General features: G+C 46.7%; 2 protein-coding genes across 11 annotated transcripts in view; one reads left to right on the top strand and one right to left on the bottom strand.

Moving 5' to 3' along the window:
• The first annotated feature begins 1,709 nt into the window (after positions 1–1,709).
• LOC133961548 (estrogen receptor beta-like) lies at positions 1,710–19,170 on the top strand. 5 transcript variants are annotated; one of them, XM_062396703.1, is made up of 10 exons: positions 1,710–2,109; positions 10,245–10,728; positions 11,674–11,864; positions 11,951–12,067; positions 12,249–12,608; positions 12,742–12,880; positions 14,952–15,085; positions 16,462–16,645; positions 17,138–17,467; positions 17,559–19,170. In XM_062396703.1, exons 2-10 carry the CDS (start codon positions 10,304–10,306, stop codon positions 17,674–17,676), a joined length of 1,998 nt encoding a protein of 665 aa, XP_062252687.1. In that variant the 5' UTR covers positions 1,710–2,109; positions 10,245–10,303; the 3' UTR covers positions 17,677–19,170. The 5 variants fall into 5 exon arrangements, with proteins under 5 accessions (XP_062252687.1, XP_062252688.1, XP_062252686.1 ...); XM_062396704.1 differs by lacking the exon at positions 1,710–2,109 and adding an exon at positions 7,618–7,727 and having other exon boundaries at positions 11,951–12,064; XM_062396702.1 differs by lacking the exon at positions 1,710–2,109 and adding an exon at positions 7,618–7,727.
• LOC133961545 (nesprin-2-like) overlaps positions 19,052–26,121 on the bottom strand; it is a 95,034-nt gene continuing 87,964 nt past the window's right edge. For 5 of the 6 annotated variants that reach the window (XM_062396694.1, XM_062396689.1, XM_062396692.1 and 2 more), the window contains 13 exons: positions 25,588–25,725; positions 25,285–25,479; positions 24,867–25,170; positions 24,333–24,401; positions 23,734–23,870; positions 23,520–23,652; positions 23,079–23,290; positions 22,715–22,915; positions 22,311–22,439; positions 21,992–22,183; positions 21,771–21,851; positions 21,299–21,342; positions 19,052–21,157 (listed from right to left, as the gene is read on the bottom strand). In XM_062396694.1, the coding sequence (XP_062252678.1) occupies positions 20,941–21,157; positions 21,299–21,342; positions 21,771–21,851; positions 21,992–22,183; positions 22,311–22,439; positions 22,715–22,915; positions 23,079–23,290; positions 23,520–23,652; positions 23,734–23,870; positions 24,333–24,401; positions 24,867–25,170; positions 25,285–25,479; positions 25,588–25,725 (2,052 nt within the window). In that variant the 3' untranslated portion in view covers positions 19,052–20,940. The remainder of the gene's footprint in view (positions 21,158–21,298; positions 21,343–21,770; positions 21,852–21,991; positions 22,184–22,310; positions 22,440–22,714; positions 22,916–23,078; positions 23,291–23,519; positions 23,653–23,733; positions 23,871–24,332; positions 24,402–24,866; positions 25,171–25,284; positions 25,480–25,587; positions 25,726–26,121) is intronic. The other variant, XM_062396691.1, reaches the window with a different exon arrangement.

The raw sequence follows: 26,121 nt of genomic DNA, 5'->3' as shown, positions 1-26,121 counted from the left end.
AAAATCTGCTCAGGTGAAATGAGGCAGGACGACCGAGAGGAGGTTAATGAATCAAAGTTGGAAATCCAGTCTGTGCAGAGACGGAGCAGATAGAGCCACATCCAAGCGTCCATCACTGAAAAGGTGGATTCACATCAACACCACCCACACAAACACACACTAATGGCAGTAAATTATAAATCATGACGGTGCCTTTTATCGGTGAGTTGGTAAACGAGGTACTTGGTTGGTTAATGACCAGGGTTTGTTATTGTGTCTGTACAAACAGTGTATGAATACTCACTGTACTTCTGCTACTGTGTCAAATGAGATACAGGAAAGTGTGGAGGTTTGCAAACACAAGGGTTGTCATGTTTGTATTGAAACAAAGTCAAAGCTGCAACGACAACTGTGTGTGTATCTGCCTTTGTCTTGCTCCTCTTTCTTGTTGGTTTGTGAGCACTTTGTTCAGCGCCATCTTGTTTTTTTTAAACCAGAACTAACTATATTTGGAGGAGCTTGGGGGGGAGGGGGGTTGGGGGTGGAGCCTGACTGACAGCTCAGGGACACTGCACACTCAACTGCACCCATTGTACGGTACTAGCTGTCAATCACACTGTGGTATCCAACCCCCAGTACATCCGGTGCTTTATGGTCTGTTTGACTCTAAATGATCATAAAACATAAACAAACATCGTCATGTTCTCATAGACTTCTATAGAAACTATCAGTGGAGTCGCCCCCTGCTGGTCTGAGAGAGAATACAGGCACTTCTGCATAGGCTTCACTTTCCGGACCAGGTGAACAAAGTCGAACAACAGCTCTCGAGTGGTGGAAGCAGGTGATCAGCAGGTGGCCACGGAAATGATCTGATTTCTATCATGTTTCATACAGAATCGAATATAGACTCAAGTGATACGGTTCCTGTAGCTTCCTGTGGAAAGGCCTCGAGATCAATATTTATATTCCATTGCCTTTCATGCCCTGTGCTTAATCAAACTGTACAAACACTCACACACACACACCCACACCCAGACACACACATACACACGTCAGAGGTGGAAACAGGTGATCAGCAGGTGCCTGCAGGATGGTGGCCCCGTGACATGAAGGGTTAACACACGGCCCTGCTCAGAAAGGAAACAACAACAAACAGAAAACAGTAGATGCAGGTTTTTCTAATCTTGATTGTCACAGGACGGTTCCCCCCCCCCCCTCCTCCATCCTGCAGCTCACGACCCAGAAGCATCAGGACTCACACATAATAACATTGTATTTAACCACATGTGGAGATTTCTGTATGAATCCGTCAGTGAGTTTTTCTTTCATCTTCCTCATTTTGATTTGCTGAGGTTTTTTATTGAGAGCATGCATCCTGCTGGTGGACACGGGCTGTGCTCTCCAGCTCCTTTTGGCTCCGGGTTGTTTTTTCTGTGTTCCATCTCCTTCAATCATTAACTCAGAGGAGCAGAGCAGAAACGAGAGAGGTCAGAGGTTTGCTCACAGCAGCACGTTGGGTTTCCACTGAACGATACAGATCTGATGGGGACAAACGAACAGACGTATTATTATTATTATTATGATTGGATTCAATTTTTTTAAACAACATGTTTCTGTTAAGTTTCTTCCTCCTCCTCTTCCTCCTCCTCCTCCTCCTGTGCGTAACGCCGCCGGGCAGCTCTCTGAGCAGGCGTGGCCAGTGACGTCTCCAAACCAGCCAAACCTTAAACCTGGCACCCAGAGCACCGGAGAGGACGCGAGGGGGGACACACTAACGGGACACCGGGCAGGGACAGACTCTCGGAGGAATCACGCGGAGGGAATACGCGCCGGGTTCATATGGCGTTCGTCTCCACTTTCACTTTTTACGCATCGGGGGTTTTCTCCTCCTGACGCAGCAGCGGCGCAGGAAACTGACTTCTAACCAACAGCTGCCCAAACACATCCTCTCCTCCCGTCAGCCTCTCGGCCGCAGCTTCTATTTTCCACGTCTTCATCTCCAACTTTCCGGTCCAGAGAAACGTGGACGGAGTTTGTCCGCGGTGCGTCACGGAGGAGAAGTCGTGTCCAGTCCGACAGGTGCAGCTCCGATCTGCTCCCGCTTCCACAAGCTGTGTGTTCACTCCACAGGTAAGAATCACATCCTCTATTCCCACTTCAATATCTCAACTTCACATTGCAGCTGAGTAATAAAGACTTTATTAATCAGCAGGAAGTGTCATCACATCAAAACAGGTCTGAAGATCTAATTAATCCTCAGGAATTAAAGTAAAAGAGAAGATTATAGAAGGTATTGAGGAGCTTTATAGGATTGTATTGCTTTATCTCCTGACATAATCTGTGAAATTAAAGATTAATGTTTACTGGATATGAATTGACACCATACCCATCTACAGTGACACTGTAAAATACATCAGCCTCACCACAAAGTCCATTGAGTGCAGTGGTACCAGTTTCATCCTAGGCAGATTTATTTTAGGATTTAAAACTAATTCAATCATAGAGAGAAAATGGCTTAAAAACAGGAGAGTCTTGATTTGTACGTTTTGAGGTTTTTCTTTGTCTCAGTCAGAATTTAGCTTCACTTTCATTCCTCTGATGAGACAATGGAGACGTCAGATATCAAGCAAACTATATTTCCTACAGCATCTCTCTTCAGTCTCATCAGAAAGGAGAAGTCCGGATGAATCTGAGCGTGCACCAGCCACACGGAAAATATTTTGATTTTGATTTTCGATTTTGATGCCTTTAAATTGCAATACAACAATATTGTGAATATTTGTCAATCCATTTCCTAAATCTGATAATTAGAAGTTATTATACATTACATTTATTATACATTACATTTTAATAGTCCAAATGTAGTTTCAGATTCGTGTTATGGAAGAAACTCAGACTAAATATCGTGCTTTTACAAAATAAAGTTGTCTCCTCCAATAAACCACCTCTTATTTGTGGATTGTGTTAAAAGGGTTCAGCCCTAATAAGGATAAAGGCTTCGTCTGAGATCCAGCTCCTCTGCTCAGCTGCTCCAGACACTTTCTTCACAAAATCATATATTTTCCCACAGCTGATTTTTATCCCAGATATTTAAAAAAACAACTCTGCAGCAGATCCGTCAGTTCGGCTTCAGACTCCTGCAGCGTCTGGGTGTGAATTTGTTATTGTGTGTTTTCTCCACGAGGCTCCTGCAGACTCCTGTGTTCCAGATGATGGTCCTTCACAGTTTATTACAACATTGGCAAAGTTTGACGTTTGGTTTTCACTCTTATCTCTTGACGCCACTGCAGATTATTTTATCGCATCAACAAAACGCAGCCTATCAGCCGCCGCTCCTCTGGCCCGGCGCTGGAAACCAGGGAGGATGTTGGACTGTCAGCCTCCTCTCCGCAGCCTTGAGACTGTTCACACTGTAAGAAGAATCTGGCTGTTACTGTAAATACCAGATTCCTTTTCCCCTCTGGAATAACTGTGCTGTGGGGGAGTCGTATGTGTGTCAGTGTGTGTGTGTGTGTGTGTCTGTGTGTGTGTGGAGGGAAGACCTGCCTTTACCATAAATAAGAAATTGGACTTTAAGAACATCCCCTTCCGCTCTCCGGGTTTCGCCCACATTGAAAAGAATTCCTCTGGCCGGCGCCGAAAACTCAAGGTCACGCCGCTCAACAGTCCCCTCATCCCCCCCCCCCCCCAAAAAAAAAAAAAAACCACAACCACCACCGACCCGACCTCCCAGCCCCACAGGTCCTCTATCACGGGAGATAACCGAGCATAGAGAGTAACTAAAACATGGCCGTGGGACGGGGGGGTTCATGCCTCAGTTGTAGAGGGTATCAGGGTGTAACCATAGGAAACACGGTGAGAGCAGTTTGCCGGGCGGTTAGGCGGCAGGTGGCAGCAGCTGCCTCGACCATCAGATGTGATTTGAAGATAAGAGTTTCACATGAAGCTGAGTTGGATGAGATGAGTTTGGACAGATTCGATCAGCGGCTTCCTGCTGAGAGAGAGAGAAAGAGAGAGAGAGAGAGAGATAGAGAGAGAGAGAGAGAGCTGTCACTCACCTTTAAATGAAGTCCAGTGTTTCCATCGCAGGAACCAAATTTGAAATAAGGTTTAAAGATGTTTTTTACCCCCCCCCCCACAGAAGAAAATCCAATCTCGGTCAAGGGGTCGTTCTTTTCAAAAGTACAGCAACAAAGTTTTCTGTTTACGAGAAGCACTAAATAAATGGGATGTATCAACACAGGACAAGAGAACGCAACACGACAAAGAGACGTTTACACTGAACTCGTCTGTTGAGCGTTGGGGAGACACGAGGACACGAGGACACGAGGACACGAGGACACGTGTCTCAACCTGCTGAGTTTACACCCAGAGACAAAACGGTCAGAGAATCAGGGTTCAAGGTTTTTAGCTGAGAATCCTGAACTCCCTCAAACAATTATTCCAGCCAGCGTTTCCAAACCTGAACCTGAAGATCACGAGTATTTACAGTTGGTCCCGATGGGTCATGTGTCCACACTTCTACCAGCGTGAGTGTAACGGCTGCAGATGGTTCTGCCGAGCTTCTTGTTTTGTGGTGGAAACTTGATTCCATGAAGCTAAACAGGCTCATGAAGAGTCAGATATGAAGTCGAGCAGCAAGTGAAGACGCTCAGTCAAACTCCAGTTTCCTCTTGTAACAGTTTCTAAGTGTCACCTGTCTGCTTTCGGTTCAGCCTCGCTTGCGGGTGGAGGCCCGGTCGTTCCTGTTTACCGTCGGCACACATGGTGTTTTGTTACGGTGCTTCACAGAGCCGTCGTGGCATGAGCAGCATGCGCCGTCCTGTGAGCCAATCTGAAGTGGAGTGGAAACCTGGGCTCACGTCCCACAGTCTGTAACACGATACACGGCCCTGGGGACGGCAGGGGACGGGGGACAAGACAAGATAACAATGGACGTGAAGGAAAATTAAAAACAGTTATCAAGTGATTTTGAACCGTGAAGAAATCTCACTGTGTGTTTTAATTGGAAAAGTTTTGCACCGTCCAAGATATTGATCAAAGTTTCATAAACCTCTGTATCGGGGGCGTTGATACCGTGTGATTGACAGCTAGTACCATCAACTGAGTTGAGATGGGTGTTGGAATTTAACCCTCAGTCAGGCTCCGCCCCCTGCTCCCCCAAATATGGTCACTTCTGGTTTCAAAGCCGTGGATCAGCCATTTTTACCTACGCCGAGGAAGTCATGTTTTCACCTCCGGTCTGGAAGAATGAGAAATGGGTCAAGAGGGAACTCACGACATTTTGGGCTTGATCAAAACAAAAGGTCGGATCCATGATTCATCTTCTTCTGGTTTATTGTAAAAATATATTTTAAACCGATTTTCCAGAGAAGTTCTAGTTCGGCATATTTCACCACAGCCTCCATCTCGCCCAGTATCTGTAATTTATCTGTAAAAAGGTTTCCCTGTGACGTGGTGATATCTAATTCCTGGTGTAATATGACACTTTAATTCCCCGTGATTAGTGTTGTATGAGTGTGAAGGAAAGAGAAGGTGTCTGAAGTCCTGCAGCAGATGGGACGGAGCCGACAGGCAGACGGTGCAGCAGCAGCACCAGTGACAGGCGACAGGTAAAATTACCTCAAATCCCAGCGACACAGTAATCATCCTGTCCGGCTCCTCCCGCTCCCATGAAGCCCGTCGACCTCCTCAATTCACCGCGGCTCGTCTCCTCCGCCGGCTCCTTGTCGTCTTTGTGAGGCCGACAGAATGGAGGAGCGCGGGCCGGCTAATGGTTTAACTGGGAGTCTTTGTGTTGGGGTATGTGCTGCTGGCCGGGAGCCTCGGCCCGAGCGGAGGGGCGCCCGAATCCTTTTACACAGACGAAGCAAAGAGGTTTTTAGAAACACAGGCCTGCAGACGGGGCTCTCTACAGAATGAGGATGAATTCTCATTCAGGTCTCACGACATTGAGACTTTGACCTTCGGTCCTCCAGAGGTCACGGAGCTGAGCTTAGTTGAGTGAGAGACGGAGACAGATCCTGTTTTTCTGCTCTCGAATCACGATGTAGTGCTCGTTTGTTTGGACATGAAGTTGAATTTCATGTCTGATAATTGAATAAGTTGAGTTTTCTCTGAAGTATAACATCCAGATTTTGTTTTAAACTTTGTGCAACAGTAAGGATTTTAATTAATGAGCTAAATTATTAATATTGTCAGACTTGGTAGCTCATGTTGTGATCGGACCGCTCACACACATCCCTCTAAATGTCTGGATCCGAGTGCATGATGCTGTTTCATCAGCCGACTCTCAGGAGCTCTCCCATTGGCTGCTGCACCAACAGGCTTGTCATGTTTTAGTTTGAACCCCAGTGTCACGGTGACGGAGGCTGTGACAGACAAACCTTCACGACCCTGGACCTCTCTGAACATCACCTTGAGAAGGAGCTAAACGTCTCAGTCACCTGTACTGGACTTCTCCCAGTGAGATCTCTGGTTAATGTCCGACTGAGCCGATGAACCATTAGATAATCACCATGAGATGATATGAGGCCATGAACATGTTAATTGGAGGCAGATTGATATATTGGTCGATATTTATCAGTTAATTGATGTGAGTCAGAGTTTGTCCACATTCTGACCAGTTGGACTCAAAGATGAACTGGTTATATTTCAGTGGCCAAAGGTCAAAGGTCGCCTAATATTATACTTTACCTCACAGTTGGCGTGCAGGTAAAGTTCCTGGTGAGACTTTAACAGGAAACACTGGGATGGATTCAGTTTGGTGAAGTCGGCCTCACTTTCACTGCAAATACATATTGTTGGAGCAACTTAAAAATATTTCTGCTGGTAACAGACAATTTTACATTTTACATCAAAAAGCTAAAATTGATCAAAAGTGAGTGAATGATCCTGATTGAAGTTTTTTGCAGTTTTTTTAAAAATGAGGTCCAAGAAAAAAACGAAGAAAAGAAAATGTATCTTTAAAACATCTATCTATTCCTCACGTGAAATCAAAAAGTAATATAACTTTAGATTTCTGTATAATTGAACCCACATTTCCTGAGACTGTAAAACTTTATTTTTGCAACATGCAATCAAGTTATTATCCTTAATTGATCCGCTGACAGGAAACGAGGGGACAAAGAGAAAGAACCTGGATCAATCATCTACGGTTGAATCTGGATCCTGAACGTTGTCCTTAGGGTTAGGCTGGATGTGCTGCGACTGTTTGGCTCTAAACCTGTAATATCCCGGCTCACTGGTGGATTTGAACTCACGTATTTGTCTGGTGGAGAATCGGAGTCGACCTAAACTTTGTGGAACGGTCATTTTTAAAGATTAAATCCAAGCGATAATTTCCATTTAATTTCCATTTTCCCTCAAGTAATACCTTCGAGAAACATTCAAAGTTGACGAATTATCGAATATAGTTGTTATAACATATTTTCAGTTTGTGTAACTTTAGACATGTGCCATGTATTTTAACAGGGAGTCAGTGAAATTTCAAGATGTAAAGATAAAGGAAAAACCAAACCGTGAACAGGCTCTGTGGCCTGGCAGCCTGGTTTATAACAGGTTTACTGGCAACGTGAATGAACAACGACAGACAGACTGTGTCCTTTGACCGTCCGTGGCCTGGTTTACCATGGACGGCTGCCACGAACACCAGTCTGTCCAAAGCTCAAACCAGAGCACAGACGTCCTGACTTCACTGCAGAGTCGCTGGTAGAAGTCGCCTGTGCCGAGCCGCGAAGCCTGAAGACGTGAGTGTGTGTCTCTGTGTTGTGTCTCCATGTGTTGTGCGTTCTTTTTGAGCCCGAGGATGTTTAATCTCGGTGATTAATGAAGTCATTGAGGCTCCGAGAGTTTAATTCTGGCAGAGCAGAGAAAATATTCAGCCGTGAAATGTCATCCAGACAGTTTGCAGTTATTTTTACTACATTTATTACTATTACTGTTCATCTCATGTTCTTCAGAATTTACAGACCGACGTATAAAAGCAGAATCCGTCCGTGCTGATACGTCATTGTTTTAGAAACCTTGATCCGCTCGTGTTTAACACTCGCGGCTCGATTTTCATGGACACAAAAACATTTGCAGTTTGTGTATCAGTGGATTCTATCTGAACCTTGTGAGAAGACACAGGAACTTATTTTTGTGACGTTGAGATTTGGTTGCGTCGGTTTGACCTCAGCTGGACTCAGTTAGATCAATAAATCTAAAGTGCAAAAATTCTGTTTATCTTAAAACTACTAATAACACAACTCCCAGGGTAGTATAAAGTGTTAGTATAAAAGTAAACTTATCAAATTTAGATCAAAGTTTATTGCTTCCTCAAACCTGCTGCTGTTTGAGTGAGTTGAGAAAATCAAGGATAGTGTGACACTGGATAAACTGCTTTTTTGCCACCAGGGGGCAGAAGAACTCCAACAAGCTGAGGGAGCCACAGTCTTGACACATTATCGACGCATATATGACGTTATATAGAATAAATGCAGGAAACGGTTGTCACCTGCTCATCCTGTGTAAATCTGATGAGTCTTTTCTCTGAGATGAAAGTTCTGAGTCGTACAATTTGACTCAGGTGGTTTCTGGACGTCAGTGTCCTCATGTCTGTCTCTGCTGGATGTTCAGGTCGTGTAGTTGTTGGAGCACTTAAAGTTTTAGACACTTTAACCACTGCAGCTTGGTTTTACACCCCCTAGTGACCAAAAGAGCATGATGTAGCTTTGAAGGTTCTGGAGTTTCCAGAGGAGACGTCCCTCTGGATTCATGATTGTTTTCCAGACTTTGATTTTCTGGTCAAAGCCGCTTCTCCAAATCCTCAGGAACCAAAACTCTGTCGGTTTATCTTTCTAAGTTCATCACTAAAAATAGAAGCTGGGACAGTTTGGTGCTTCCTGCGTTGACGGTACAACAAGCCGATGTGTTCAACATCAACACATGACGGACAAGAGAAATCTGGGTCACTCACTTTCACCTGGAAGGCCTCTGATCACCGGTTCCAGCTGGTCACAGGGTCAACGTACGAGCTGCTCCTCTTCGTCACTGGTGTTGTGACATAATCGATCCGTGCACAACGATCCGTCCACTTCAGGTCAAAAGTCTGCTCCTCTTCTCAGCTGTGTTTACTCTGTTGGAAGTGACGGACACGGTTTGAAGGTAGCTATGAATAAGGGTGATTGTTTTGAAAGAAAGCCACTTCGACCCGACCTGTGTGAGTCCCGTACTGACTGTTGACGTGATTGACCTCCAGCTGTTTGCTTCACTTCACCTCCAGTCATAACCTTTAAAGAGAACCTGAATCTCTGCTTTCAAGCTGCAGGGCTTTGGACCGATCTCTACATGCATTTATTTGTTCTTTGGTCTTCTTAAGTTCGATATCTCTTGTTAACATGCCCACAAATGTCCAGTTGGCGAAGCCCATTCTTCTCTAATGAGGATTTCTTCTTCCTGCAGGTTGAGTTTCTCCCTCAAAGTAAAGCAGCTTAATTATCTTGAAGTCTTTTAAGATGGAGATGAAGATTGTTGCAGCGTCACGATAACAAGCTGGACTGTTGTTCTCGAGAAGGAGCTGAGCCAGAAGACAAAGGTTTTCATTGACCAGCTGATCCACGTTCTGACCATAACCTCCGACAGCTGATATATCGATGTTTGTCTCAGTGTCCCTCAGGAGGATCTGGAGGAAGATGCGGCCCCTCACCGGATAAGTGGCAGAAAATTTATGCATTGATTGATGCAAGTGTTCATAGATCAAACGGCTGATAAACCGGAAAACAGAAGTGTTTCTGTCATATTACAGCAGCTTTGTGTCTCGTGTTTGATCCCCCAGCAGCGTGCAGCGCTTCACAACCTGACACCCTGAGATATCTGGGGCCCCTGTTGTTCTAATACCTGCATGAAAAGCTCCTGAGTTCCTAGATGCATCTGGAGTTGTTCCCCACACGTGTTGTCCTCTGTCCTGTGATTGTGATTCACTCAATTCAAACCCCATTATCTTGTGTTCTGTGGTGTCTCGAGGATCCTTGAATACTAGAAGCACTGATTCCTGGAAATTCACAATGAGCTGCACTGAGTCACAACAGCTCAACACTGGGCGACAATCTGATGCAGTGTAGACGCAATTAAGGAAAAACGATAAGAAAAGAATGCTCTGTGTTTTTTAACTCTTTCCAAAACGTTTCTTTAAAAACTGTCAAATGTCATCAATGAAGCAGAAAAGGTTTGGACTCAGTTTTCATGGTTTGACTCATCCCAGTGTTTGTGTCCCTCTGCTGCAGGACTTGTCTGCAGATGAAGATGCAGTAGAGGAAGCAGCTTCGTCTTCGTTCCCCCTGACATGGCCTCCTCCCCTGAGCTGGACACCGATCATTTACCGCTGCTCCAGCTGCAGGAGGTGGACTCCAGTAAGACGTCCGAGAGGCCGAGCTCCCCGGTGTTCCTGCCCTCCGTGTACACCCCCCCGCTGGCCATGGACAACCACACCATCTGCATTCCCTCTCCGTACGCAGAGAGCGGCCACGAGTTCAACCACGGACCCCTGACGTTCTACAGCCAGCCCGTGCTGAGCTACGCCAGAGCGCCCGTCCCTGAGAGCCAGTTGTCCCTGTGCCCCCCCCTCAGCCCCTCGGCCTTCTGGCCCTCCCACGGTCACACCAACGTGCCGTCACTGACTCTGCGCTGCCCCCAGCCGCTGGTCTACAGCGAGCCGAGCCCACACGGACCCTGGCTGGAGCCCAAGGCCCACGGCATCAACTCCAGCAGGTGGGATTACTGACACTGACCCGGGGATGGAAGGTTGTTCTTTACTCTGATTGACGGGTATAATAATATGTTAACTGGTAATTGAATAGACCAGGTGACCAGAGCAGGACTTTAAACGATGCTGACTCCACTAACTAGTGTCTGAATGGTTTGTCTGTGGTGATGCTGGTTGCAGTTTCTTTTGCTGGTTTTCACAAACAGCTGTTCACCTGTGTATTCAGAGATTAGTGACGCACAACCCGAGAGAATCCATTGTCGTGATTGAGTTGATCACAGTTTATTAGTGTTGATACTTCACTTCCTTGGGCCCTTAAAAGTACAAACAGCAAGTGAAGCTGATGAGATGAAGAGTTCTCAGACAGACAATCTGGGATTATATGATATATAATAATCAGATTTTCATCTTTGGAATCTTCTCTCTGTTAGAATTCCCTCTCCTTCGATTTCTCCTCCTCTAAAACAAGGAGCTGCTGATTCAGTCCAGTGAATAAAGCAGCTTCACGTTAAAGCTCAGGTTCACACTGGAGACGCGTCGTCCATCTTTATTTACAGTCTATGAAATAAACAGCAGTTTTCAGGGTGTCATCCCCTCTCTGATGCTTTTCATTGAGTTCTTCTACACATATATATTTCCATGGTGACCCTGGTGGTACTGGATGGATATAATGTGACACCAGTCGTTCAGCCCTGGAAGCTACTCTCTGTTATTACCTGAGCTCTGATGCTTGATGCTTGTGAAGACTCCAGCTTTTTATTCCCATTATGTTTGGATGATGAATTCTGTCAGTTTCCTGATGCAGTTCTCAACTTGTCTGAAATGCGGTTGTGGAGACATGTTCAGCATCACGCTGCCTGTGGGCGACTGATAGCAGGTGAATGACGGCTCAAATCCAAATGTCAAGTTGTCCCCGTCTCTGTTCTCAGAGTCTGTGTTTCTTATTGCAGCTCCATCATCAGCTGTAACAAGCTGCTGGGGACCAGGTTAGAGGACGGGGCCAACTCCTCGTCCTGCTCGTCTGCGGGGGGGAAAGCCGACATGCACTTCTGCGCCGTGTGTCACGACTACGCCTCGGGGTACCACTACGGGGTGTGGTCCTGTGAGGGCTGCAAGGCCTTCTTCAAGAGGAGCATCCAGGGTACCAACTCCTTCTCTCCGTCCCACCACTGATCCCTTCTTCTCCTCACGTCCAGCCGTCAAATAACTCTTCTCTTTGTTTATCAGGACACAACGACTACATCTGTCCGGCCACAAACCAGTGCACGATCGACAAGAACCGGCGTAAAAGCTGCCAGGCCTGCCGTCTACGGAAATGCTACGAAGTGGGCATGATGAAATGTGGTAGGCCCGTGGGATTATGGGAGTTGTAGTCTTCATTGCATTCAGCTTCTCGAAGTCAGAGTTTTGTGATTTGGATGATTCTGGATCTGACGGGTCATTAGAGCTGCCAGTGTTTTGTGCTATCTGTGTCTTCTCAGTTTATAAACATCTAGAATCATCTACTTGTTTCGTCGTTCTCCAGGTGTGAGACGTGAACGCTGCAGCTACCGGGGGCCTCGGCATCGCCGTGGTGGCCCTCAGCCTCGGGATCCGACGGGCCGGGCTCTGGTCCGGATGGGGCCCGGCCCTCGAGCTCCACGGCCCCTCCACATGGAGACGCCTCTCGCCCCCTTCGCCACCCTGCCTCAGGCGACCCACGTGCACCACTCGGCCATGAGCCCGGAGGAGTTCATCTCCCGCATCATGGAGGCCGAGCCTCCGGAGATCTACCTCATGGAGGACATGAAGAAGCCCTTCACCGAGGCCAGCATGATGATGTCCCTCACCAACCTGGCAGACAAGGAGCTGGTGCTCATGATCAGCTGGGCCAAGAAGATCCCTGGTGAGCTCAGAGCCTCATAAATAAGAACAACTTGTTATGGATGTAAACAAACTAAATAAAAAGCAGAAAATGGACAAATATTGTTCTTGCTCCATGTATGTTCACCTTCCATGTTCCTGTGTGTGCTCCTCAGGGTTCTTAGAGCTGAGTCTGGCAGATCAGATCCACCTGCTGAAGTGCTGCTGGCTGGAGATTCTGATGCTGGGCCTGATGTGGAGGTCGGTGGATCATCCTGGAAAACTCATCTTCTCTCCGGACTTCAAACTCAACAGGTGAGGAAGAGACACAAATCACAGACATAACCCCCAAACAACGTTTACCTGATAAACCGTCTGTTACCTCAGATCTTCTCTGTTGAGAGGAGGGGAAGGGAAAGAAAGAGTCGTCTGTGAGTCTCTAACATATCTGGATTCGTCAGATACTATAAAATAATTCTTCCCCTCGAGCAGATATTTGAAAGTCCTGAAATCACATGTAAAGCAACAAATTAAAGGAAAACAGTTTTAGCTCTGGAGGATCGAGTCCAGAGTTTGTCTTCATTCTGTGTGGAGATCACGTGTTTACAGAACTTCCTCACCAGCGTCTGCTCGTACCACAGACAGCTCTCGAGCCTCTTTTTCTTCCTGAGATGATTTGACTTGTTGTTTTTGTTTTTGTGTCCGTGCCCGCCCACTCGCTGGGAGTCCTCCTGATAACTCTCACTTTAACTCACTGAAACAGGAGAAGCTCTGCAGAATCTAGCATCAGGAGATTATCTGGAGTGGAGTTATCTGGATCTATAATGTGGAAAGAAACTTCTAGAAAACTTGGTTGTGAGACGCAGTCGGAAAAATTCATCCGATTCTCATGCACGTGATCGGCTTTTCAAAATAAAATGGCTAATAAATGTACGGTGAGCACCAGACTGCAGCCGTTGGCTCCGCCTCTCTTCTCTGGGTGGAGATAAAACGTCAGCAGCTTCTGTTGTTTCTCACACTGAATGGAGGAGAACTTCTGGGTCTCGTGTTATTCCTGTGATGGTGGTGACGGTGTAATCTTCCCACATTGTTCCAGTGCGATGAGCTGATTTCACACAATAAACAGGGAGTTCACTCAGACCTTGAGCGGTGGAGATAGGGGCAGCGTCATATCTCTGACTCTTCCTCACCTCCGGCTCGTTTCACTGCCAAAAGTCTTTTATCGCTCGCTGTTCTCCACCGGTCCGACCTTCAACTTTGGCCAGACGTCGCTCGGCTCTCTCTGGCGAAGCCGCTTCAGCCTTTGTATCCATCGTGGTAAACAGGCGGTAATTAAGGTGCCACTTTAACAGCACTTTGTATTTCCTGCAGCAGCTCAGGAGGCATTAAGGTGAATCGTGTTCTCTGTGGAGTCCGAGGGGCCGAGGGGCTCAGATTCAGATGAGTGGACAGAGCTGTTGTTTGTTCAGCTCGTAGACGTGTTTGCACAAACATACACAAACATGAACAAACATACACAAACACAGATGACCTGCGTTCTATAAAGATCTTTCTACATAGAAACTTATTGTTGTACAGTTCAGTTTTACAAGTGAATGTTGCAATGCAGCTAAATGTACGTGAGCCTCTTTAACACTCTCTTTACCTCAACTGGTCTTTGGTGTAAATGTCAAAGTTCATCAAACTGGTTCCCATGAGATAATCCACTGACTGGGGTTATTCCAAAATAAGTTTATGAGGAGGGGGTTCCTGTTTCTATCATCGTGTTAAATACAGATATATCTCATCCCTCACTGAGTTTCAAGAAAATCTGTTCAACAATGTTTGCTTAACCATGTTGATGAACAAACAAACAAACAAACAAACAAGGAAAGTCTGCGTTTGTTCTCTTCACAGCGACACATCTGTGTTCGTGGGATCGAGTAAACAACTGTGTGTAAATTCATGAGAGGGTGAAACTGAGGATCTGCTGGTTCCACCTCTGCTTCACCACGGAAACTGTCACTATAGACTTACATGACCTCGGTGTGTTTTCACAACAAAAGCTTATTTTTCACGCTGGACTCGTTTGTGTCGCCTGTTTTCCTCCGAGCTCAGAGGAAAACATCCAGGATGTGAATCACCTTTTCACTTGGTTCTCCTCCGTCACGACACAGCGTCACATCGTCTTTCACCATCAACACACTCATTTCATCGATTCCTGTGTCACAGGGTGAATTAACTGGAGTTCGTGTTTTCTTCTTCCAGCCAATAAACACTTAGATGTTGTGAATATTAGGAATCAGAGAGAGGATGGTTCGGTTTGTTTGATTTATTAGTTTATTGGGCATCTTAGATGAAGGAGCAGATTGTGTATTCAGTTGTGTCTTTGTGTGTGTGTGTGCAGGGAGGAGGGTCAGTGTGTGGAGGGCATCATGGAGATCTTCGATATGCTGCTGGGAGCCACGTCTCGGTTCCGCGAGCTGAAGCTTCAGAGGGAGGAGTACGTCTGCCTGAAGGCCATGATCCTCCTCAACTCCAGTGAGTGGGAACACAATTGTTTCATAACAGAGACAACACACGTCACACCTGTTCATTCTACACAACGCAAATCTGACCAGAACAAAAAACAAAAACAAATTCAAGATTCACAGATCTTTACTCTCATTATACTTCTGTCTCTAGTCAAAATACTTGTGTATAAAAGTGTAAGAAGTATTCTTACTTTAATCTCCAAAAGGTGACATGACAACCTTCAAACTCCTGAAATGTGATTATAAAGTATAAATATAAATTTGTCTCTATCAAGGAGGTTATGTTTTCACCCTGTCCATGTGTGTGTTTGTTGGTTTATAAGCAAGATTATGCTAAAAACTGCAAAACAGATTAACATGTAACTGTGCTGGGAGGAAGTGGAAGGGGTCAGAGAAGAAGACGGGTTTTTTAGATTTCGCCATTTTCAATGATTTCCCAGTGAATAATTCAGAAATCAGGACTGAAATCAGTGTGTGTGTGTGAGAGTGGGTGCAGCCGGGCTGAGTTTGGTTCTTGCCGGAGGTCCGAGCTATTTGGTCAAATCATTTATTTATAACCAATTCAGATATATCATCTTCACTTTTGTGTTGAATCCTGTTTGTTTGTCCGCGTGTTAGTCTGTCAGTGAGATAATCAGGAAAACCCAGTGGACTAGAATCTGGTGCAAAGTTCAGCTGCAGTCCGAGAAACAACTTTGACGACTCGCAGCCTAAAATCTGTTTATTTATATCTACTAAAGTTTAGATTTGAGCATTTTGTGCTGAATAAAGTTGTAATCATGTGAAACCCAAAGATCTATAATCTTATTTAATGGCAGAGAGACTGAAAGCAAATATGAAAACGTATTTCCTGTGGTCAAATCACGGATTTAAAGGCGTCACCTGCTCTCAGCAATTTGAGCTTTTCTACAACTTCTCAGATTTAAGGTTCAGAGACAGGTTCAGTGGATCATAACAGACGTTTCACAACTTCACCTCCTATTGATGCCGCAGGTCACAGTGTCCCAGCAGGTGAGGGACGTCTGTGCACATGCTCTCACAGTTTGACACAAACACACACACACACACACACACACAAACTGTTGACTCTGCTCCACTGCAGCTGGGGTAAAAAAAAAGAACAAATTGTGCAAGAAGTGAAATCGAGTCTGAAAAGTCAAATGAGCAGAAAAAGGAATTTTTGTGTATTTACGATTTTGGACGGGTTGGACGTCCTGCTGGTGGGTGGACAGCTTTGATTTACTGCTCCTCCCCTCTACCGCCCCCTGGTGTTCCATGTGCAACCTCCATCACAATGCCGTGCAGGGTGTGTGAGGAGTTGGTGGCCAGATGTTTGTTGCAGATGTTCCTGGGAGAGGACTCAGTGTGGGCTGTTTGTTTCAGATCTGTGTACGAGTTCCCCTCAGACCACCGAGGAGCGGGAGAGCAGGAACAAGCTGCTGCGGCTGCTGGACTCGGTGATCGATGCTCTGGTCTGGGCCATTTCCAAGCTGGGGCTGTCCACCCAGCAGAAGACGCTGCGCCTCGGACACCTCACCATGCTGCTGTCACACATCCGCCACGTCAGGTACACACGGGGGGGGGGTCTCAGAAACCCTGTGGTGTGAAACAGGTTCATGTTACTGATATTTAAACACCTCAAAGATGATTGATTTATATTTCTTATATGAAGCATTTGAGGTGAAGTGACTTTTCAAAGAATCGAATGCCTCATAAAACATGTTTGTTGCCTCTTGAACATAATATCTCAAGTCTGTCTTTAGGGGATTTATTAAAATGATAACCAGACGTTAGTTGAACTCAAAGATGACCTGATTCGATTTCAGAGGTCAAAGGTCAGGGAGACCTCTTGTGATTCTCGAATGCTCTTCCTCTGGTCTGCAACATTTGAGAAAATCCAAAGAAAGACAGATGAACAGATTTATATTTACTTGAGTAAAAGTACATATTCCCCACTCTATAAATTTACAAGTAAAAGTACTGCATTCAAATTTTGTATGTTACTAAATGCATTTAAAAAGTCTTATAACAGATGACCAGATCTTTCTCCTCTCCACAGTAACAAAGGCATGGACCACCTGTCCAGCATGAAGAGGAAGAACGTGGTGCTGGTGTACGACCTCCTTCTGGAGATGTTGGATGCCAACACATCAGGAAGCAGCAGCAGCAGCAGCAGCAGCCAGATGTCCTCCTCCCCGAGCTCTGACATCTACTCTGAGCAGCAGCAGTACCCTGCACCTCCGTCTCACCTGCAGCCCGGCTCGGACCCGAGCGACCAGGAGCCTCCACACAGACCGACCCAGGACCTGGACAGACACCTGCAGGCGGGGCCGCTCCAGGCCACACCTCCACCTCCCAGTCTGGTCGGGACCCACATGGAGAGCAACGAGTAAGTTCACGGAGGAAACCGCCGAGTATGTTCATCTGGTCCAGACGAGTCACCTCACTGAATTCACCCCTGGTTTTGTCTCTGCTCCCAGTTACATCCACCCAGACCAGTGGTCGCTGGACGCTGGTGAGGGCGGCTCCCCCCCCGTGGATCCAGCGGACTGCCTCATCTTCGATCACGTTCTGCTGGGATCCACGTTGGACGGATGACGGGACAGAAGAGACACTGAACTGTAGCAGCTCTCCGTCCCCGAAGAAACAAGAAAACACACAAAAAACATGAAAACACAAAGTGCTGTTGTGAGGTAAAAGCTTTTTGAGGTCGTTGAGATGTTTTTAGTCCTTAGGAGAAAAAAGAAGGTCTTTGTTGATCGAATGTATATTTTGTGTGCGTTAGATATTTCCTGTGAATGTGCACTAGCTGAACCGCTGCCAGTCAGTTTGTGCTCTTTTTGATAAACAGTATTTGTATCTCCTTTTTCACGTCGGTGTCACAGAACAAGCCATGGAACCGCCTGACGTGCACCGTGCACGTGGTCCACTCGGTTAATACTCGTTTCCATGAGGAGAGTTAGTTGTGTTTCCTCCTCCTTCACTACTTCTCTGTGTTTGGTGTTTGAATCGGTGCCTGTTCAGGACTTTTCTACTCTCTGTTGTGGCCTTTTAAAGAAATGACTGTTAAAAAAGCTTTTCCTGCTCCTCTGGTTAAAGAAGCTCGAGGTTCTTCACCGTCTCGTGGCACCGCTCCCATGATTTCACTGCAAAACTCTGCTGTACCTAAAATGTAAAGTTGTAAACCTTAAAGCAACACTGTGTAACTTCTGAGCAGCAGCGCCCCCTGCAGAGAGAAAAACAACGTGATGAGTGCAGCTCTAATGCTTGGTATTACCCATGATCCTCTGCTTCCTGACCCAGAAGAGCTGCTGCCAAGAACAATCCACCAAACTCTGTTTAGAATCCTTCATATTTCAAAGTTTCCAGCTGAGTATTGGAGATAAACTCAGTTTTTTAATAACTTCTGAGTCTTTTAAACTGATCTCAGTTCAGCTTCACTCTTCACCTGGAGCTGATAGTGACAGTCGAAGCTGAGACTCTCGGTCAGTTCTTCTCTCAGGAGATGGAACCCGCTCAGCAGAGTTCCTCAGTGTTGCTCTAACAGGAGTCCTCGTGTTCTTTGCTGTGATTCCTGAATCTTCCTCAGTGACCGAGACAGAAGGAGTGTGAGCGTCTGTCCTGTTCGGTCTGTTGTTCTTGGCTCTGTCGTCTTACGCTTCACGTCCTTCAGCGGTTTGTCTCCTCACGCATGTGAATCCTCCTGTTTGGATTTTGTTCGCTGTGGTTTTCCTCTGGATTCTTTTCCAGGTTCAGCCAAACAAACTGAGAAGCTGTAGCTGCTCCATTAAGATGCTTCTTGGACAAACAATCATGAGCGGTGCCACTTCTCTTCAGCTTTAGCTCCAGATTGTCCACCGGTGACAGACATGTGCCCTAGTCCCTCTGTCCTGGTGTTGTTGTTGTTGTACATGCATGAACCCACACAAATGTTTCTCTTGACAGTTTGGACACAACACACACACACAATCCATTTCCTGGATCCTGGAGCCAGCAAATCATGGCAAACACAGTTTATTGTCAATCAGTAACAACAATCTATACATCCCATAAATAAGTGTTCACAAAATAAAATCAAACTTTACACACGTCTTCCTCGTTTGTCTGTGTCGTGTTTGCTCGTCTGAGCCGAGCTTGAGAGATTATTTACAAATTAGGATTAAAAATTTAAAATCAAATGACACAAAATCCTCTGATATTCATATTAACATTGAAAATGAGCAACATGATATATAACATGAAGTATTTGGGAGTTCACGTATTTAATGGTTAATTCCTGGTTTTACTTCCCGGTCTGACGTGGAGGGTTCCGGCTGAGACAGAGTTTTAAACACATGATGAGGCCTGATGTTTGTGCTCATGAGGTTTCCTTTGGACCGTGTGATATGAGTTCACGTTGTTAAAGTCTTTCTGCCTTGCACAGCTAAGGGCCTAGGCAGACACTGAAAATGAAAGGGTTGCTGTTTGGGCCGTGAAAAGTTATATTCTTAATATTCTTACTGGCCCGGTCAGTAATTTACTGCTCCTCTCGGACTCTGAGCCAAACCCAGTGAGCCGCCATCTCCAGATACTTTGACCAACTTTACAAATTCTAATGGGATGTGTCCTGTCCATAGACGGACAGTCAGAGAGAGAGAGAGACAGATCAGGACAGAGAGAGGGATAGAGATCTATAATCTGGGGCGGGGCTCCATCTGATGGTCATATAGATTAACGGATGCAGCGTTTAAGGCACATGGAACATTTGTTATCACAGTTCACGCAGACTTTCACGATGTGTTTCTCACATGTTGATATCAGGATGATCTATTTGAAATATCGTGCAGCCCTCGTTTTCACAAGGTCTCAAACGTTAGAAAAATACGTTGATCTACGTCAGACGCGTGTTTACTTGGATCTTAATTATGTAAATACTAATTTAAATCAATCGTCATCAGCGTGAACATTCTGCAAATATAAAAACGTCACTTTCGTTGAGGAGTCACCGCTGATGATGAAGATGCTGCTCTGCTTCATGTGTTTTATAGTTTTTACGCTGTGATGTTAGCTTGATTAGTTAACAGATTTATCGTGGTTGTGCTTCAGGGGGATTTTCTGCCCTCTTGTGGTCAAACGTTGCTGAACGCAGCTTTAATCTGAAACACATCTTGACTTTTATGACCGTTTACAATAAAATATGTCTTCATTCTTTTCACACTGTGTGTCTGTGGCACTCAAACTATTTGAACTTTATATTAATCTCAAACACTTATTCACACACAAAGCAATCATTGGCGTTATCTCTGGATCTGAAGTTTGCGGTTATATACAAAATTCATGACAGGTACAAATCGTTATCTGATGTGTTGGCTGCAGAAAGGCTCGTGTGCAGAAGAGTCACTGCCAGAGTTTAGTTCATTAAAAGCTCAGATGTTATAAAACGTCTAAATCTCACAAACGTCTTTTCACTTCTGTACAAAAATGTGATTCCAGCTAATTTCTGCCGTCTGTGAAAAAACAGTAGAAACAGCTGCAGTGGTAGAAAATGGCGAGTGAACCTTTCAGCTTCCGGATGCTTTGGTAACGACAAAATATAAATATCAAAATAAATCTTCAGGACTTGGTTTTGTGTATTTTAGACGTGACCTGGAGAATCTACATTTAAAAACCACAGTGCTTTGAAACAGACCAGTAAAATGGCTTCGTTTTGAAGAACTGTAGCGTTGCACAGATAATAAATATACGATTTTAAATACACCAATAAAATTTAGAGTCAAATAAAAACACATTGAGGCCTTCGGACGTGAAGCTGGTGGGTTTCTGTGGGACAGGGTCTCGGAAGTGTCCGTTCTGGATTTCAACCTGAACCGGGGGTGGCAGTGCTCATGTGGGGGGGGGCCCGTTGGTGTAGCGTAGCATCGGGTAGAAGGAGCGGGCGAAGTTGTTGGACAGGGTGCAGCTGTAGTCGTCCTCGGACAGAGGAACCAGACAGGCCAGGACCAGCAGCAGCAGGAAGAGCAGGTGCAGGGGGAAGGCGGCTCGGAGGACCCGGTAGAAGAAGGGTCGGTGTGGGGGGGGGCCCCTCCGCTCCTCCCTGGATCTGGACGACAGAGGTTTAGTTTAAACTGGTGTCGAGGGTCACGTAAATCTCCAGGGTGAAGAAGTGCAGGAGACACATGGGGATGTTCCTAAAACTCAAAAACCTTTAAACTTATTTACAAGAACTCAAAACACACGTCACCTTCTGGCTGCTGTTCGTCCGCCTGCCGGTCGAAGAGCGTCCGGCTGAAACAAACAAGTCAGAGACGTCAGTCACTTCAGTTTGACTTCAACAGAAACATGAATTCATAGATGTAGAATTTATTCAATCAGAGGGAAACTTCAGGTGTTTTTCAGTTTTTTATATTTTTTTGCTGTTGAAAGTCTGTCCCGACTCACCGAGAGGACAATGAGACATTAAACACAAACTTTGAAAAAATTAAATAATTATAAATAATTAAATAAAAAACATTAGTTAAACATCTGTATTTTAATTATTTGCAGAAAACATTTATAAACACTGAAAAACCTAAAAACTAAAATAATAGGTGTGACTCATGTTTGTTCTGTTTTGTAAATGCTCTGTGTGTCAGTTTACCTGTGTGTGTGTACCTGTGTGTACCCGTGTGTGTGTGTGTGTGTGTACGTCTGTGTGTGTGTGTGTGTGTGTGTACCTTGTGCAGCAGCAGCTCAGAGCTCAGTGCTCCCAGACCCACACTGTCCATCTCAGAAGTGGCAGAGCCGGTTTCCTGAGACTGACGTCAAACAAGCAGAGCGTCACTCTCCTGACGACCTTTCATCCACTCTCATACTTTTAGATCTTGAAGAGTGTCGAACTCTTTATATATAAATATATGGAATAAACTACATCGTGCAAACCAATGAATGAACGCACCAGTCGTCCCTGCAGCGTGTGCAGGTCGGCGGCCGCCTGGCGCAGCAGGAGCTGCAGCTTGTTGCCGATGACGTGGACCTTCTCCTTGGCCTCCAGGCTGTCGTGTCCCGTGGCCTCCAGGAGGAGCTGAGCTGAGATCTCCTGCAGGGAGGTCACCTGGCGCTGACGGCCACGCAGTTCCTCCTGCAGGTCCTGCAGGGGGCGACACAGCAGAGGGTTCGATACTCAGAGTTCAATACGACGACGAGACAAAGACCAAGTTTAAAAAAGGACTAAAACTATCTGATATTTAATTTAATGGATGAATTGATGCGTTTACCATCAGGGCGTCTCTGCGCTGCAGCAGCACGGAGCGGGAGGTCGACAGGTCGCTGGCGTTCACAGCGTGGAGTCGGTTCTCGGCCTGAGACAACCACAACAACAGAGAGTGCAGCGTCTCCTGGAACTCCTGAAGGTCACACAAGGTCAGAGGTCAGAGGATCGTTCACAGTCAACTCCTATTGAATTAGAAACTCGAGAATATCACACGTTTATATTTCAATGTTTATCAAGGTCCCATCATTTCCATAGATTCACAGATATCAGGTTGAATCACAGGACGATCAGAACGGTGCAGAATCTACTTTAACAGTTTCTTACAGAGGTTTGAAGGTCGTCACTCAGCTTGTACAAAGTTTCACAAACACACAAACGCACACATAGACCCAGCGTGGTGTGTCTGACCTGACACTGCATGAGGGCGGCGTGCAGCCTCCTCTCCCAGCTCTCCAGGCCGCCGCACGCCTGCGTCCAGCTGAGGTTGGCGGCGCTCAGAGCTTCCTGCAGCTCCTGCAGCTCGGCGCTGTCGCCGCGCAGGAAGTGGCGACTGTTCAGGTTGACGGAGATCATCGGAACCTTGTAGCTGTTGAAGCTCCTCTGCATCTCCTGAGCCACAGACCGGGGGGGGGGGGGGAGAACATTACAGTGTGTATATATAAATACACATTTTGATTTCCCTCCTCTGTTGAGTAACAGTCGGAGGATTCTGAACGTCCATTCTGAGGATTCGACTCGAACCTGCCGACCCGGGCGTCGTGGGCGTGTTTACCTTCAGCCTCCGGATGTTGACCTCGATGTCTCGGATGCTGGTGGACGGTGCGATGCGCTGCAGCCTCTCCAGCTCCGGCAGCACCCGGCCCAGCCAGGAAGTGACATCACAGAGGTCGGAGTTCAGCTTCTGCCACTGCTCCAGGTCCTGCTTGATGTCCGTCTCCCTGCTGAGCTCCTGAGCCTGAAGCAGCTCCCAGCGCTCGATCACACCTGCACACAGAAGGTTTCCATCAAACCAGGATCGAGTGAACGACTCATTCAAACATCAAATCAGTTATTAACACAATCAGAGGACGGATGTCTGAGTGTGAGTAGAGGGACGGCTGGGCCTGAGACCTGAGGGATAATGAGAAGTTAACAGGTCCATCACTATCTGTGGGACTCCTCCTGCACCACTTTAAGTCTCCACAGATTCAAACAGAGTGACGCCTCTCCCTACCCGTGCTGGTGTGTTTGTCGGCCATGCCGCCCGTCAGCCCCGCCTCCTCCAGCTCCTCCTCCTCGTCGTTCAGGATCAGCTTCACTCTCTTCACGCGGTCGATGCTGCCGCTGCACTCCGACATCAGCTTCGCCTGCGGACGCACAAACGTGACCTCACACACCCTGAGAGACACACACTGTGTCATGCTGCAGGTATGTGTGTGTGTTCTTACGTAGCCCTGCGGGTGGAAGGGGGGGCTGCCGGTGGGTGTCGGGGACGAGCTCAGGCCTCCGAGGATTTCTCGGGGAACTCGTTTCCTGTCGGGGGAGCGGGGCTGGTGCCAGCTGGGGGGGTCGCTCACCGACTTCACTGAAGAGAACGAAGAGGAACGAGGGCGAACGAAGGAAAACAAACAAAGAGTCAAACATGTTCAACAGAAGAGTGTGTGTAACGTTTTCTCTTATCCTGAATCTGATTGGATGAATTTGTCGAGAAAACCTTAAAACACAACAAATGAATAAACTATTTATGTTTCCTTTGTTTCTAAAGATCCTGCAGAGACAAACTTTCTGTGTGGACACATGCATGAACCTCATGTGTCTGTGAATCACATGCTAACGACACGTCAGCCATCCACATGCAGAGAAATGTGGAATCATCACAACATGCAGAATCGTGAGGTTGAAAAACAAAAAGGTGACCGATGAGTCACGTGTGTAACTTCAGATAACGGCTGGATGGTTCGGTGTAGCTAGGAGAGGGGATGGGGGGGTTATAAACACACGACCATGCAGCAGGCGGGGGGGGGGGGGGGGGGGGGGGTGTTCGTACCCGAGGCTGCGTTCACCGCTCTGACGGTGGCTTTAACAAACGCCTCTGAACTCTCTGCGACCTTCACATCTGCAGGAGAGAGCGAAGGTCAACGTGTCGCACAGCTGCTCTGTAGGGGGGGGGGGGGGGGGGCTGTGCACGAGGCGTGAGGCTGACTCAGGATCAGGAGGAACGTTTCAACTGGTGGAAACTGGTTTTTAACTTCTGGATTTAGTTTGTATTTTTTCTTATTGTCCAGAGAAAAGACAAGAGCCCGGTGGATTTATCAGATTCTGCAGATATGAGACGTTCACACACTTCATCCAGAATCTGTGTTCATATTTCTGCTATGAAAACTGATTTCAGTTATGAAGAAAAGATGCAGATTCAAGTTTACTTATTATTTGAACAAATCAAGTTCTCTCTGTTCGTGAAGATAAACTAAAGCTGAAGGTTTCTCATGTGGAAGGAGAATATAGTAAAACTTGGTTTGTGTTGGATTAAGTTATTTAGATTTTTAATAATGGCGGCAGGCTTCTCTTGTGATGTCGTTACCTGACAGCGCGCTGAAGAAGGAGGCGTCCTCTTCGTCCTCGTGGGACGACGACCCCCCCACGTCCACGGTGTGGTCCCACTCCAGCGGGATGGAGTCCACGCTGACGGGCGTCTCCCTGCCCGACCGCTCCAGAGGAGGAGCCACCAGGTGACACATGGCCTGGCGTCCCGCTGAGACTCCGCCCGCCGCTGGAAGCTCCTCCTCCTTCTTCCTGGTTTCTCCCCACGAGGTCCCGTCGGTCAGATCGGTCGAGTCGTCCAGGTCCGAGTCCCGGTCCGACAGCTCCCTCTCCTCCTCCAGCACCTGTGAAAGAGAACCACTGATCAGCAAGGAGGCATCAACACGTGTCTTCATCGGAGGAGCAGGAGGAACAGGAGGAGCAGGAGGAGCAGGAGGCGCCAGGGCCTCGGTACTGACCGGGCGTCTGTTGACCAGGCGGTGGTGGAATCGGGCCACTCGTCCAAACACCTCCTGGCAGTAGGAGTGCAGCTCCTCCAGCTCGTCCTCGATCAGCACGGCGTCCAGAGGAGCGCTCTTCTGGATCAGGTTCTCCCCGAACACGATGAGGGCGTCGATCTTGTTGGTGTTGAGGGTGATCTCCTGCTGGAAGCCCTGAGGAGCCCGAACACACACACCGCCGTTAACAGGGTCCGGGGTCAGAGGGGTTTCAAGCTGCACGTTGGAATATAACACATTAGTAATAATCAGAGTGGGACTCACGTTGAGTTGTCTCATCTTGTCCTCCACGTCGCTCTCGGAGAAATGCTCCACGTTGGTGAGCTGCAGGTCCATCTCCGTCAGCCAGACCAGGAGGGCCTCCCGGGTTCCCTCGAAGTCTTCCCTCTGAGAGGTGAAGTGCTGCCAGGACCCCAGAGCTCACGTTAGAGATGTTCAAATGGTCACCACATAAAACACACAACATTTAGATTTAAAGTGTAAAACAAATGAACCGTTTGGTTCTACACTGTTTTATGAATTGATTTGTTGTTTGTGTATTTCTGCACTTCATCCTGCCATCGCCAACAAACGTCAACTTAACAAAACTAAAGTGAAAAGTCAAATTGGTCGTAGAGTCTGAACCTGTGTGACAAAGATGATTTATAATATTTAGTGATATTTTACACGTGTCACATCTGATCTGCTGATAAACATGTAAATAAAATGAATCTGATCTGTTTCTCCTCTTCCTCTCTAATCTGTGATCTACTGATTGTCCTGTGTTGACTCTGCTGTAAACCACAGAGGTCAGAGGTC

Source organism: Platichthys flesus, chromosome 10, assembly GCF_949316205.1.
Source record: "Platichthys flesus chromosome 10, fPlaFle2.1, whole genome shotgun sequence".
NCBI classification, from domain to species: Eukaryota; Metazoa; Chordata; class Actinopteri; order Pleuronectiformes; family Pleuronectidae; genus Platichthys; species Platichthys flesus.
The sequence above is the reverse complement of the archived record's forward strand: the minus strand, read 5'-3'. Positions and strand labels throughout refer to the sequence as shown.

Coding starts and splice junctions, on each gene's coding strand:
- LOC133961548 (XM_062396703.1), top strand. CDS start 10,304: ATGGCCTCCTCCCCTGAGCTGGACACCGATCATTTACCGCTGCTCCAG. Junction 12,881..14,951: donor CCGGACTTCAAACTCAACAG/GTGAGGAAGAGA, acceptor GTGTGTGTGCAG/GGAGGAGGGTCAGTGTGTGG. Junction 16,646..17,137: donor TCACACATCCGCCACGTCAG/GTACACACGGGG, acceptor TCCTCTCCACAG/TAACAAAGGCATGGACCACC.